The 15,923-nt window shown below is 41.7% G+C and overlaps 1 protein-coding gene across 1 annotated transcript; it reads left to right on the top strand.

Annotated features, from left to right (window-relative positions):
- The first annotated feature begins 1,014 nt into the window (after nucleotides 1-1,014).
- On the top strand, nucleotides 1,015-10,611 carry ATF3 (activating transcription factor 3). Its single transcript, XM_056487995.1, has 4 exons — nucleotides 1,015-1,192; nucleotides 5,543-5,786; nucleotides 6,636-6,743; nucleotides 7,681-10,611. The coding sequence occupies exons 1-4, from the start codon at nucleotides 1,059-1,061 to the stop codon at nucleotides 7,876-7,878; spliced, it is 684 nt and encodes a 227-aa protein (XP_056343970.1). The 5' UTR covers nucleotides 1,015-1,058; the 3' UTR covers nucleotides 7,879-10,611.
- Nucleotides 10,612-15,923: the final 5,312 nt, after the last annotated feature.

Here is a 15,923-nt window from a genome sequence, read left to right on the forward strand (position 1 = left end):
TTCAATCATGAAATGTCCTGGTCTTTCCATGCAAAGTATAGAGACTTGAAGACTGGCTTAATAACAAGTTTGCATGTATTATATATGAATTATTATTGTACTGGATAATCCCATGCATCTGTCTTTGTAAGCTTTCTGTGTCTCCTCTGGGTAAATGGGTTTTTTTGATGTTTTGTTTTTATTTTTGTTTTTGTTACTTCTTATTTTCTAGCAGTTTGAAGGCTGTTAGAAGATGTTTTCTGTCTGTTAACAAACCAGAGGAAAAAAAAGAACTAAACAAAAACCCCTTTACCACAGCCACAACCGTATTTCCCTCTCTGCTGTAGGAACTCCCTGTTTTTTCATGAGATCATAAGGAAATAGCATGCTGCAGTGTTTTAAGAAAAGTTTAAAAAAATACCGTAACAAAAAAAGCAAAAACCCCAAAGAGTGTTATTTTTAGCTTTCTTTAATTTCATTAAACGGGTCTTTCCTCCTCAGAGTAGAAAACGAAGCCTTCTCCTTTATGTGAAATGAACTTTTAGCTGTCATCTAAAGTAGCGTGGGGAGGAGGGGGGAGAATGGAAGGAACGGGGAGGTGAGGCATGAAACTTTTTTTTTTCCTCTAGAGAAAGATAGCTTTTCAATCCTTCCGAAAAAAAATATAGAATAAAAATATAATAAAAATATAGAATACGGAATTGCTACTTTTTTTTTTTTTTTTTTTTTTTTTTTTTTTTTTTTTTTTCCCCGAGTTGCGAGAGGGACGTCGATTTATTGTCAGAAGGAAGGAAACTCTCTGTGAGTATTAATAAGTGAATAAATAGATAGATGAAAGGCGGGGGGTGAGGAGCGGGGTCTGTCGCGGTCCCGAGGGATGCCGCCCGGTCCGGCGGTGCCGCTCGGTGCCGTGCGGTGCCGAGCCGTGCCGTGCCGGCGGGGAAAGCCTTGCATCACCGCCGCGGGCCCGCTTCCCTCCTCCCTCTCTTTCGGAGAGGCTATTAATAGCATGACATCAGCCAGGGACTCGCCGCCAGAGTAAATACCAGCGCTGCCCGCTCGGCTATAAAAGGGGGGTGATGCAACCCGGGCGAGCGGCAGAGGCGCGGAGCCGAGGGAGCTGCGGGAGCCGCTCCTGCTCTCCCAGCGGAGCGGCGCGGACGGCGGGGCTGCGGAGCCCCCGCGCTCCTGCCGGGACAGCGGCGGCACCGAGGTAGGTGGGGGCAGAGAGCAGCGGCCGGGACGGCCCGGGACGAGGCGCTGAGCTCCGGCCGGGCTGTCCCGTCCCGCCGAGGGAGGGATGCCCGCCGGGGAAAAGTTTCTGCGCTCCGGGAGAAGCCGGGCGCGGCGCTGCCGCCGGCACCGGGATAGCCCCCGGAGCCCCTCGCTCACATCTGGGGAGCCCCTGCCCGGCTGCCGCCAGATGTGAGCGCCGGGCCAGCCCGCCCAGCGCCTGTCCCCGGGCCGGCCGCGCCGCTCGGCACCGCTCGGTGGCGGCCGCGGCGGGGGCACGGTCCGGTACCGGCTCCGGTAGCGGTACCGGCAGCCCGGGAGCCGCGGGATGCCCGAGCGGCGGCACCGCGGGGACAGCCCGGGCGGTGACACGCAGAGTTATCTCTGATGTTCCCATAAACCGGGGGCAGCTTCCCCCGACAGCCAGGGAGATTCACTTTCCTTTCGGTCTCGGTGTCTTGACGTGAAGTAGATCAGTTGCTAAACTGTTGCCTAAGCGAATCAGGCGTGACACAATAGCCAGCTTCTCTCGAGAACGAGTTTCCTCTTGGAAGTGAATTTGTCTACTACTAACAGCGCTTGGGAAGCTGGAAGACAGCAGAAAATGGTTCGGGAGTGATGTGGGATGTCAGAAAGCTTAAGGTCAACTAGCGTGCACAGAGGTTGTGAACTGTAATTGCTCTTAATGCTGTTTAAGATTAACCTCAGTGGTTATCAAGGTTTATTGCATCAGCACCAGAGGAAAAGGAATTTGTATGAAGAAATAAAACCAAGAAGCGCAGTCAGCCATCTACTGTTAAGCAAGAAAAAACTGAAAGTAGTCACTTTCAATATTAAAATTAAACAAGAATATCCTTAAATACTGGAAGTGCACAGCTAGAAAGCATGTTCCGATTTCAAAATCTTGGCAGATGAGATGTGAAAGCTCATTGTAGATGAAAATAATCATCTGCAAAAAAAACAAACAAAAAGCAGGGGGAGAACAAATATCTAGAGTTGTCTGAACCTTCCCGAATTGGGAGGGTGAGATGGATAGTGAAACTGTTGGGAATTCCAAAAGCAAGGCTCGAGCGATGGGGCACTGGCTCAGCCCGGGAACGAGCCGTGCGGTAACAGCGCAGGGCTGGGCAGTGTTCAGCACCTCCAGCGGCAGAAACTCCAGAACATGTGCGCGGTCTGACAAAGTAAACACAGATCCTATCAGAAAGCCTGGATGGAATCACGCTCTAAGGCTCGGTACTCTTATTCCTACCGTTTCCCCAGCCTTCAAACAAGCCCGGAGGAAATGAGATAGTGCTCTGCATGGCTTATAGACACAGGGACAATTTGTACAAAAACTGTGGCAAGGGAGGGCGACTTGTTGTATTTTTTAAAAAGAGTAAAATCTAATTTTCCTATTAGTAAAACATTTCTAAAACCAGATTTGTTCCTCAGAAACTGCAATGGGCATATTGAGCTTACTGAGGAGCTTTGACATAAGGCTGATTATTTCTGTCATTTGTACAGTGGTGGCTCCTAACAATCCCAGACTGGAAGCTGCCCCTACCAGGCACTGTTCAGAAGCCCCAGGAAAGAGCCCCCAGGAAAGCAAGCCAGTGGCAAAGAGCTCTGCAAAATGAGACTCAGCTCACAGCAGAAATCCTTACAGTCCCCTGGCAAGCCTTCCCTCCCCAAAAACGTTGGAGCAATTGGAGGTGCATTTCAGGATGACTGGGAGGGCACTGAGCTGTCTGGGGAGGAGAACAGCAAGTTCCTACAGCCAAGGACATTTTCTCCTGCTCTGGGCACCTGGCCACTCCTCTTTTTCACACTAGTGACAGATGGGTGAGAGGACCTGAAGCCATTATGGTAGGGTTTTGCTGGTGTTTGTGGTACACTTAGCACTAACTACTAGAAATCCACAATTAACACAATTTCTCAAGCACATTCTTGGTTTCCTCTGGTGCTGCTGCTGACCTTAATTAAAAGTTCACCGAAACGGAAAAATAATTGAGTAAACCATCAGAGCCTGAAAATTATTAGCCCAACTAATTATTTTGGAGGCTGGATAAACAGTTTTACTGTTACTTTAAGATTCCTGGTTGGATTGAATTATACAGAATTAACTTTGTTGAATCAAGCCATCACCAGCATTCAAGGAGACTGAGTCAGTGAAAATAAATTGGAACTGAAATTTCTGCTGGCAGTGAGGGGTTCAGTGTCATCTGGAATTAGCCCATTTAAATTAGTTGGGTGGTTGGTTGAATGTTGGTAAATAATACTGGGAGGACTTCAGCTGGAAATTAATAGGGCCATTTCTGACTTGCTGGAAAAGAGTAACTGCTAGCTTTCTGAGATTATAGGATTAAACTGTATCAGTACTTTAAATGTGACTCATGAGCAGGGGCTTTCTGAAGAGAATTACATAAATTTCCCAAGGTCTTTCTGAATAACAAATTGTTCCAAATAATTTCCCTATCTTGAATAACCATGGGTGAAATCCTGGCCCCACTGAGGTCAACAGAAGAAGTCCTTTTGATTTCATTGGGGTCAGGATTTCACCCTGAGACTCTGGGAAGTTCAGCTCTTCTGTGGTGACTGGGTGAGAAAGAAGTGAGGAAGACTGAAGTTGGACCTGATATTTTCCAGCAACAGGCAATTCACTCTCCTCTGATTTTTATGTTCACCTCACTTAGCGATGAACCAGGTTCTATTCTCATTTGCACCAGTGTGGATTTACAGTGTATTTTTAGATATCTCTGAGCAAATTCTATCTCCTTGTCAAGGCACATGACCCCAAACATTTCTTGCTGGGTTCCAGAAGTAAGTACAGGGAACTGTGCAGTTCTAGGTTGGCCCTGTGGAAATTCAGCTTACCCACACTGCTACCCCAAGGCAACTGTTTGCTTACCTGCTCTAAGTTAATTACAATTGACTTTTCTGTAATTATTGTGGTTCTAATCCAGAGTAGAAAAGACACACTGTAATTATCCATACAGCTATTAAAAAAAACAACAAACCCAGAACAACAGCAATGACAACAAAAATCTACACAACAAAAATTGCTGGAAAACCAACATAGTAAAATCCAATTTAACACAAGTCGTTTTATGAGTAAGGGAAGTATTACAATGTGTTTTCCTGCAGATTTGCACCTTTTGTCCCTTGCACCACACACAAAAGATGTTCAGTTTTCCTCCAGACCTCTTATCTCACCTCTGCTGGTGAGAGATGGGCTGTGACTTGCAGGGATGTGTGCATCAGCTAGCCCACTGTGTTTGGATGACTGACTGCTGAGTTTTGCCTCTTTCTCCCTCAGTGGGGCCACCAGTCTTCACAGAGCACATAGGGCCTCTCTCCCTTCAAAACTGGCTAAAAAAATAACAAGAATTACTAAAAAGAGAAAAGTAGAGATCACTGTTGGATAGGTTTGTTTTCTTCAGAAATCTACTAGATATGAGGTTGCTCCATGGGTTTATATTTGCATAATTCCCCTAAAGACTCTTCAACCACAGTGTTTTATGTCAGGAGAAGATCCAGCCATGAATATTTAAGAATTTCAAGCCTCTCGTAAAGGGCACATAAGGACAGTTTCGAATTTTACAAGAGCAAAGGAATGAAACAAACGGCTTCACATTTTTCATGAGTCAATCTCTCCAACTCAGCCTGTGCTGTGGAGCCACAGAGCATATAGAGACTTTTACCTTTGTGCCAGCTCTTATTGTTAACTATTTTTCAGGACTTGATACCCAAATCTACAACTGTGTGTAAAACTGAGTGTGATAATTTTGTGACAGATCCTGTTGTGCTTAGCAAGTTTCAGCTTCTAGTAGAACTCACTGAGCTAAGTGTAGCTAAGATCAAGGATCATTTGAAGCTGGAATTCATGGTGATATAGCTCTAAAGATGAAGATACTCTTACTCTCCTTCTATGCTTTAAATAATATTACTGTTTATTTGCTTTCTGATTTTTGTTCTTATTTTCTTTCTCTTCCTATTCACTCGATTCTCATTTGCCACACACTACCAGTTCAAAACTTAACAGTATATATACTTGCACACAATTTTTTAAATATTAAGTTTCAGAAAGACCTAGAAATTTTGTCATGTGCTGATACTATTCTTAGTTTTAAATACTGACTTTGACTTAACATAAAACTGAAGGTTTTTTGAGTGTCCAAATTCTCAAATTCTTGTCTCTGTTGAGAGATTAGGGTAGAATAGGAATGGGGGCTGGTGCAGTGTAAGAACTACAGTATTATTCACAGTATGAAATATACCTCTAAGAGATGTTATTTGCCTTTCTAAAGTTGTTGAAAGACTATCAATATTATCTCTTTTTATCTTTCAGCAAAATGATGGTCCAACACTCCGGCCAGGTGTCTGCATTAGAAGTCAGCGCCTCCGCAATTGTTCCCACTTTGTCCCCTGCAGGGTCACTGGGGTTTGATGATTTCACAAATTTAACCCCCCTGGTGAAGGAGGAACTGAGGTTTGCCATTCAGAACAAGCGCCAGTTCCACAGGATGTCTTCCACTTTGGACACAGTGACTGTTTCTGAAAGACCAGTTGAAACAGCAGTGCTGAAAACAGAGGTAGGGCTCTTTAAACAGGATTTTGGTGGGAATGACTAATTCTCTAACAAAGTTTTGCCACTGGACTAGTAATTGTATTAACTGTAGACAACCCTCTGTACCACACTTGTTTCCTTTTAAGCCAGCTGCTTGGCTCTTTTGGGCAAACCCTCTGGTATTTCTCATAGCTGGATATTTTATTTTCAATTGTGGACTACAGACAGTGTTTTACAGTGACTAGAGAAAGTGCTAATCTGGTTTCCCTGCCCTGTGGTGGCTGAACTTGGAATAAGTCACTGTTGAAGTTCTGTTTCCCTGAGGACAGTCCAGCAGAGCCCGTGGGGGTTAAGACATGGACCTGCTATGTCCACACTAAGTTTTTGCTTCAAGATGATACTATCCATGAAAAGCATTGCTCTTTGAAAGTGGAGAAATAGCTTTGGTTAAGGAAAGGGTTACATCTTGGTCTGAGCTCCACAGGAAACAGAAGGAAGTGTGCTAGTATTCCCTTTTTGGTGCTGCCTTTAATTCACTCACTTCTTGCTGCCTCACTCATGACACATCCTCCACTCTGCTCCCTGGGCCCCTCCTGCTTTTCCTGCCTGGGAAATGGAGGAGAGATGCAGGTGTGGGAACCCTGGGTGACATTCAGTAAGTTTTTTGAGTACCACTGATTTTAAATGAGTCATATAATGAAGTTCCTATCCCTCTGCTGTATGGCAAACAAGGTCAGAATCTCATTTTTATGTAACTCATGATGCGAGCACTGACAGCACTATTCATGTTGATTTTAGAAATCCTGAAGTTATCAAAATACAGATCTCCTGTTTACAACATCTTATGGATTGTGTGTATCTTTTTGTGGGACAGTTTTCTCCTGAAGAGGATGAAAGAAAAAAGAGAAGAAGGGAAAGGAATAAAATTGCTGCAGCAAAGTGCCGAAACAAAAAGAAGGAAAAAACAGAATGTTTGCAAAAAGTAAGTGACTGGCTAGAATTGTTCTTAATCTGTCATCCTGCCAGGATCCTAACAGATAACACAGGGGACTGTCATAGTAGAAAATTAGAAAGTTGTCACCCAAGACTCTGTAAACCCTTAAAAGCATTACTTATGAAAAATAAATGTGCCATATATTAAATCCAAACTGAGTTGAAACTGGCATTAAGTGAAAGCATGGTAGGAGTAAAAAGAGATTACTGTTTCAGTGACCAAGCTTGTCTATGGGATAATGTTAATTTGAATGTGTACACTGAACACAAAAAGAAGTGCAATCACAGTTTCATAAAATATTAGCTGTGGAGAGCCTGCAAGCACCTGCAAGTAATTTCTGACTTCTTTATGAACAGAGTGGTGTGGTAACTTGAATTCTCTGTCCTAGAAGCACAGTCACATCTTCACTTCTTGTGCTGTGATATAAAACTATTTCAGTAGCACCAGGCCTGTATCTAGGTATACTGGCATGTATATTCCTATATCTAGGGGCAGGGAAAAAATGCTGTACTTTGCTAGCTTAACATGGGTTATAGATATGTGACTTGATGATCCAGGGGGTTAAGAAGCAGCATAGATAATTTTGAGTCAATTTTTGACCTGAAAAGCTCAGAATAATTTCTCAGAAAATAGCAATAATGCTTTGGGTATCTGTCACTGTAAGTGAACACAAGTTTGAATTTCACTTTTCAACTTCCATTACACTCTCTAGAAGCCAAAGGAGGTAACTCTCAATCTGGTTTTCAGGCCATTAGTGATTGGGGAATGTGCATTTCCATCATTACAGCACACTAAGTACACGTGGTTCCTTTCTCTGCCAGCCACACACTTTCCCACCTATAAAAGACCACAGCTGTAAGAAAAAAACTAGCTGCTTACTATTTGTACTTCTGGGTGTAAAAGCTGTGTCTGTCCTTTGTGCCAGGAGTCAGAGAAGCTGGAAACGATCAACGCAGAATTGAAAGCCCAGATTGAGGAGCTGAAGAATGAGAAGCAGCACTTGATATACATGCTAAATCTGCACAGGCCCACGTGTATAGTCCGTGCACAGAACGGAAGGACACCTGAAGATGAAAGAAATCTTTTTATTCAACAGATCAAAGAAGGCACATTACAAGGTTAAGTGACACGGCAAGCATGGAAATATTTATAATGTTTTTTAACAGCTACCAGAATCCGTGGGGGAGTCTGAGATAATGTGTAGGATTCTATTAGTCAAGAGCCTTTAGGAAGGGCAGATTGCTTTCATGAGTGGAAAGAATCATTTTGGCTTGGCAGCGATTCTTGCCCCGGGAAGATCTGGTCTCAATCAAATTGAAGAGCCTTCTGCCTCCAGTGTAGGGTTTGCACCTGTCATACTTGCTGTCCCTAGGAGCTACAGACAACAGCTTCTGAAGTTTTAGCTCTCTGCTAGTATACAGTATCTGCACTCACCAGGTTTGTGCTAGAACACTATGACTTCCAGCGATGCACGTGGTACAGACAGCTGTGCTGGATGGACACTACTCTCCCTTGTTGCTGGTAGGGAAAGAAGACTGAGTATTTTTGAATTTCCAGGAGGATGGTTTCTGGCAGAATGTACTGATGTGTAATGTTGCATTTTAACCTAACACACACACAAAAAACCCCTGTAGTTCCAACCAAGCTTTGTAATTTTTTTCACAACACTTATGTGGGTTTTTTCTGTGACTCATCTCGGTGGCTGAATTTGAAGGGTCTAGTAAGTGTGACAAAGAAATGTTTCTTGCAAAATATCTATGTAGCCTAGCTTGTACTTTATGAGCTATCACCCCAGATACTACCCCTTGGGGACTACAATTTTCCCTTGAATTGCTGAAGAGCAGCTTGTACCATCACTTACTGACCTGGTGAATTGAACCCACTGAACTGGAAAGAGGAAAATAACTGTGCAGGGGTATTGATAGAAATTTTGCTCAAGTAAAGAACTGCAGAAGTGAATTCCAGACTCCTGAACCTTGAATTTTTTTAAATTTATCTAGGATCTAATCCTAGAAGCCTTAATTCATGCTATTACCCCTCAGTCACAGAAGAGGTTCCATGGATTTCAGTGGGTCTGCTCATGCAGATATAGCTCTTACAGGCATAAGAACTTGACAAAGCTTTTTCCATCCGGGTCAGGATTACTTCCTTTTGCCAGGTGACTCAGAGGGAAAAATTATGATTGTAGCTACTTTTGTTTTACATTTGAGTGGCAACTACAGTCAATCAAAAGTGTTACTTGGAATCTAAAGGAGGCAAGAATTTTGATGTAGTGAATAATTGTTTAATTTTTTATTAAATACTAACCTTGGATGTTTTTGAACTGGTAGAAGAGCTGCTGGACAAAACAGTTGGAGCTATGAGTGTTGAAATTCTGATGTTTCTGTGAAATTCTCAGATTGTTTATTTCTATAAAATATACCCTTACAATTTTTTTGTAAAAGAAAATATTATCCTTATTTATCACTAATACCATAATGAGCAGAGCTAATAAATACTGCGAGCAAGATAAAACTGAAAACACAAGTGTTGGGCTGTCTTTTTACTTTTATCTCTTGGTGTTTAATATTATATATTCCTAAACTTCACCAGTTGTATTTGAGACACCACTATTAAAAACACTTATCCTTCTTCATTTTTGAAGGTGAGGCACTGAGTGTCCTGAATGATTGGGTGCAGATATTGTATCTGCCAAAATTCCTGTCTCCATCAGTGGTGTCTGACTGTTCAATGTCACAATCTAAACAAAGCAGAATACAAGTGGAGCTTACAGTGCATAATATTTTACACCAGTTTTGCAGTGTTGAAATTGTGTGTTTGTTCTAAAGGCTAGACTTGAAGATACCTCAGCCATGAGCTTCTTACGCTGCAAGTCTCGCATGAGTCCATCACATACTGTACCTGGTCCTCATATGATTGTTATATTCTGCAACAGAACTACTTAATACCATTTCCTGAGATCTGGATATATTGTAATGTCCTATATCCCATGTTAAAGGTATGTACTTCATGTATTTGAAAAGTGAATGTATTACAAAGCTGATGTCCTAGGTCCAATTCTGTCTTAGGAATCCATGATCTTTCTGTATGTTGGAAGGAGGTTCCATTGACTTCAGTGAGAGGTTTTTTTCCTGTAAGCAGGGTTTGGAGCCTCTGTGGCAACTTCTCTGGCTTAAAGGGAAGGTTTTACATGTATTTGGGCCAGCTGTTTACCAGACAACAGATATACATGGAGTGTGTACAATAAACTTGTCAGACAATGTTCATTATTTGACTTCTGTAATGTGGAAATACAAAACCAAGGTATTGACCCGGTATCACACACCTTGGCTTTGCTTTTAGCCCCTCAAATACCAGCAGACAGGGCTGTTTGTCTCATAATTGGTTATAAAGTGTTACCAGAGAGACTGTAATGACAGGATTCATGTGTCTCCCTTAGGGAATTTGTATGGTTGCTTTTAACCATATCACCGGTGACGCAGGCGTCATGCTTTTGTTGCTTGATCTTATTTACTCAGCATGCCAAATGTTAATATGGTACCACTACTATTGTCAGAGGATAATCTATTTTTATTTCTTTACATGTGCAGTCATAGCTGCTCTGTACTGCTTTTGTATGTGTGTGTGTGTGTGTGTGTGTGCTCCTGCACACTGCTCTGAAAATGATGGTACTCATGGTCACTTGTCTGTGCCCATGAAAAGAGTGTTTAAACAGCTACACAGGAATGGTATGTTGCATGAGTTTTCTCAAAGTGTGCTCTATTCAGGAGAACCTTCAAATGCATTAAAAAGCAGTTTGTTTTCTATTCTCAAGTTTGTTTTGATACTTTAATAAAAAAGAATTAATATATATTTATTCACGTGTCATTAAATTCATTCTACGTGTTGAGGTCCAAGAGCAACTTCATTCTCTTAAAACAACACTGAGATATTAAAAAGCAAACACTCTTTACAGATCTGCAACAATAAAATCTTATGAAGTGAAATGGTACCATTCACTGCTTGTCAAGGTATAAACAAAATTTTGTTATTGCAAGGTTGATTGGGAATTCCAGGCTAACTTCTTATTTGTGGCCTAGAGCTTAGATTAAAGGACTGGAAAATAGAACTCCTAAATGTTTCCTAAACTTGCAACCAACCAGCTGATAGTTATTTCAACTTTCTGATTCCCCAATGAGTTCAATGTTTTTGCTGCTGTGAAGCCTTAATATTTCTAGATTGCTTTCTAAAATTACGTGGAAGATACTAAGGAAGTATGGCATGATGAGGGCTTTGGTTTTTTTCTCTAAGTATTGATGTGTCTGGGGAGAAACATGAGGAAAGAAAGATGGACAAAATGTTCCCTCCTGCTTTTCCAAAACTGAGTATCTACACACCCAGACAGAAGTCCCTGTGTTTTGACAGCCGGTGATGTGGACAAAAACTTTTGGCTTCAATCCATTGCAAGCAGTCATAACTTGTAATACAGAGGCCAGATAGAAGGCCAAGAGCCCCAGGGATCAGGAAATCCATTGCTCTATTGCAAAATCCAGTTAAAAATATAATCTGGAACGAGGATCTAGGCTACTCTGGGCTTGGCAATGTTGAATGCTTACTTTCCTTATTGGTCCATCTATTTACAGTTGTGCAGTGCCCATAAGTATATTCACCACTTTGTGCATTCTCCTATAGCTGCTACCCAACTTTGCTTTTGCATATCCAGTTCAACACTAAATTGGGAAACTTAAAACTCATCTGCCTGCCCTGGCTGAGAAAACCTTATCAACAAAATCAGGGCTGTGATTTCCTGAAATGGTATTTTATAATACTTTTTCAAATGGTATGAGTTGAAGGCATGAACCCACCATTGCTCTCTGACATATTCCTAACAGCACAGTTGGTATTCATTGAGCAATTATATGCCAGACCTTCTCCCCAGGTCTTGTACTAGATGCTAAATCTCTGTTTACAAACCCATGTAGACCTCGAAGCATGCTGGGCTTTACACTGTACTTTTACAAGGAGCACCTTGTATTTCTTTTCTAGCTCTTTCCCTGATATAAATGAATAAATACCAATATTAAAGATTAGCAGAGACAATGGTTTATACAAGGCTGGAAATGTTAAGTGAAACTGAATGGCAATAAATTTAAATAACTTTTCTACCTGGGCCCATAAGCATCTACAGTTACTGATTAAATGAATAGCTTTACTAAAGAAACCTGATGATTTATGAGTAATGAAACTAAAAGCTTACAATTGTTTGTCACTAGCAAAAGACTTTCAAAAATAAAATCTGCTTTGTCTTAGGAAATTCTCAAACCCAGGATGATGACTGTATCTCACATCCACTTTCCTTGGTGGTTTTGGCTTCCCAGCCTCCTTCCCTCCAGCACAGCTCTGGTTCTAGGTAGGAGTCTCACTCAGGCTGGCCATTGCCAGGTTTACATGTTTGCCCAGTGCCCCCAGCTGGAGACCCTGAGAATCACCCCGGGATTAAATGTGCAATAATATTAATTAGCATAAGTACTTTCTAACAATCTTCATCAGTTTGTAATTACACCAATAGAATATTTTCATTTCTATAATAGATGCCATTCCTTTTTAAGAGTAGTTAAGATAATGAGTGACAATATTTTTTAAGAATCCTGTTGTTTAAAATTCATTTCCTTAATGGACGCTCTGAGTCAGAACTGCTGACTCTAGGGATAAAAATAGTTATTTGCTAATTTTCAGTGCTATTAGATCTTCAAAGCCATCGCAGTTAAAAAGAGAATACAATGGAATCTATTCTTAATACAGCAGCTCTGGCTGCAAATATTTACTATTGCTGACAGTGATCCATTAACCAAAAAAACCCCCAACCTAATGATTTTCAGATCTCAGTGTAAGCCTGCTAAAGCTGACACTCAGAAAAAGTTATTAGATCTATGAAACGAATAAATAGAAAATGGGAACAAACTGAGAGAGCTAAAGCTGGAATACTTCTCCTCCTTTGAGAATTTAGCATCTTTATATTTGTAGACCCCACGGAAATAATTGGTGCAGGACCATGCTTAGTGGGAATGCCCAGGCAGCAAATAGCAGGGCAGAATGGCAATATTTTATGTGAGCTAGCTCAGGGCTGGGCTCAGCCCAGCGATGACAGCAGGAATCTCAGCTCAGGCTGATGGATGCCGGGGAGGATGAGCTCTCGTTCTGTTGCCCAGGTTAGCACAGCACGTAGCTGCCTGCATTCCAGCTGAGAGCTCCACCAGCCCTCCAAGGGCTCACCCAGCTCCCTTCCTACAGCCCTGATCAAAAGCAGCTGTCCAAGGAAGAGCAAGAGCAGGGAGAGTGTGCTTCCCCTGGGTGCTTTCCCACACCAACTATTTTCAGCTGGTGAGTCACACGAGCTTTCCATGGATTCTTTAGGTAGTACCCTTCCACAATCCTTTCTGCCAAATGTTTTGGCCAGTTTCTCATCCACAGTACCAGCATCTGCAGTAACTTTAGGCAGCAAGTTCCATAGGGCTATCACCACTTAGAAGAAGAAAACAGTTCCTTTTTGCTTGACCTTGTTCCCAGTAACTCCACTTGTCCTAGCCTAAGCAGTCTTTTTTATTATTTTTTCTTTTTCTTTTCTTTTTTTATTTTGGCAGCCATTTTACATCCTCAATGATTCCTCCTACCCAGTTTTTTCCTGGGAGAATTGTGGCTTTTCCCAAGACAAAAGAAACCCTTTCCCAAATCATTTCCCCACACTTTAACATTAAAGAACCATAATTATATGTAGGATTCAAGTTGTGGTCAAGGCATGGATTGACACAGAAGGATCTTGGTGTTCACTGTCCCTTTCCTAAGAGTTCCAGAGATCAGGTTTGCAGCTTGGATGACTGCCCAGCATTAAGTCTCACACAATGCAATGACCTATCATCATCCCAAGATCTCCTTCCTGGGAGCAATGATAAACTCAAACCCAACTCTTCATATAGATGCTGGGACTGATTTTCCCTATATCCACCACCTCGTGTTTACTTACATTGAATTTTATCTGCCATTTTAATTTCCAAAATGTAAATATAAAGTCTTCCTTCCAGTCTTCTGAAGCTGCCTTTCTCCTGTCTGTCCTGAGTAAAGCTGTACCATCATCAACCCTCTTGCTGCTTTATTCACACTCTCACCAGATCATTTATGGAAGTGTTGAGCTGTGCAGGTCCCAGTAAAGTTTCCTGTGGAATGTCACTGGATGACCTGCCCCTCATGGGAGAGTTCATAGCTTAGTTTTACTCTCTTTTCTACCTTTTAATCACAGATAGGCATTGTCTCTTTTCATAACTATTCAGTTTCTTGGAAGAATTATTTGTTGAGTGAGTTTACTGAAATCTCTTTAGAGGTGTCATTAAATGCACCTACTGAATCTCCCTGATCCACAATCTGCCAACCCTTTCCAAGAGCTCCAGATGTGTCTGTAAGCCTGAAGTAAATTTTATAAAATCCATTCTGGCCCTCTTCAAGTATTTATCTAGGTACCTACTAATTGATAGCTCATTTATCTTAATTCCCATTAACTTTCCTGTTCAGATTACAGGTCTATAGTTATTTGGATTTTCCTCTCAAAAAATTTGGTGGCATATTTGCCACACTCCAGTCCTCAGACAGCAGCAAAGATTAAGCCAGAGAGACAGTGAGTGTTATGCATTATTTTTAGTGTCTCAGCAATTTTTTTTTCCATTTTGTTTGAGCCTTTTACTGAAAAGTCACTTGGTTAGTGCTGTTTCTTTTCAAAAACCCAACCCATAGTCACTTCAGTTTCAGACAGGTCCTCTGCTTGTTTTCTTCCCTTTTCCCTGTCCTGGATAGGGTTCTGGCTGGGGGATGATCTCTATTTCTTCAGCTTCTCAGCCTTCTGAGTGCTCCCTTTGTACCCTGATCATCAGTTCTCACTAGACTTTCTATCAGGGTAATTGTTACTAATACATCTGAAGGGTGATTTAGTGCTCTCTTCAGTTCTTTAGCCACTCTGTTTCCTCATCCTCCCTCTGACAGGCTTCTGCCATTAGTGCCATCTCCTGAATATCCCCTGCAATGGGGTCTTCATCATCCTCAGTCACATTTGGAGCTTTCAGAGTCTGTCAGCTACTCCAAGATTTTCTGTGGCATTAGAGAGTCATTACACATCTAATTGTCAGATTCTAATTCCTGCCATGCTGTGTGACATAAATACTCAAAGCCTCAATTCCTCCATCTGAAAGACAAGGAAAATAACCAATACCATTCTTTCTACCCTTTATTCATCCCAAGGAAAATAAAATCCATTTCTTTTAAAGGCTGGGTCTTTTGAACAAGCCTTATGAAGATTCACAAATCTTGTTAAGTTACTGGAAAGCTCCTGAACAGAAGAGTAAACTTTATTGCCATGCTATTACCACTGACAGTCAAGTGAAACCATCCAAATCACCAGTAATTAATGGCAGTCTACTCAACCCCAGGAAAACTTAAAGTGGTTTGGGGTCTTTTTGGTTAGTGTTGAGGGGAAGAGATTTGTTTTCTTTTATTATTCTTTTTTGTTCGTTTGTTTGAGTTTGGGAATTTGGGTGGGGGGTTTTTAGCTGTTTATGTGTTTTACACTTTCTATCTTTAACAGCAACATCAATGCCACAAGTGCAAACAATCTATGAATCAAATATGCATTAAAAGATGAAAGAATCCTCTGTATAAAACAAATAGAACATCAGTTACCCAGGTTACAGTACAGTTACAGGCTATTTTGTAACCTAAGTGGAAAATCTACATTTGGCCAAGTTTTCTGCCTCCAAAGGATTTATTTTACACACAGAATTGCTCATGTGTAGGGCTAAAAGAGTTCAGTCAGAGTTCTCCTGAGCACCCAGAAGACACTTCCCTGTGAGGGAAGAGCACATGTGCCCTGGATGCTGCTATCCAAACCACTGCCACAGTCCAAACTCTCAATCCATTGAGAATTGCTTGGTTGAGACTTCAGCTGAGAACAGGAACTAGTTGGGAACAAGTAAATGTACAATAATCTCTCTGCTGAACAGAGCACAGTTACTTTTTGTTGGCAAAAACCAGGGATCCTTCTCTGGCTTGGAGGAACACAACCCTCTGACGGTGAGAACTTTTCCTCTTATTTTAGTCTCCTGCAACCATCAAAACTGGATCACACAGGGCTTGTAGCTCCCACATTTG

This window comes from Oenanthe melanoleuca, chromosome 3 (genome assembly GCF_029582105.1).
Source record: "Oenanthe melanoleuca isolate GR-GAL-2019-014 chromosome 3, OMel1.0, whole genome shotgun sequence".
Classification (NCBI taxonomy): Eukaryota; Metazoa; Chordata; class Aves; order Passeriformes; family Muscicapidae; genus Oenanthe; species Oenanthe melanoleuca.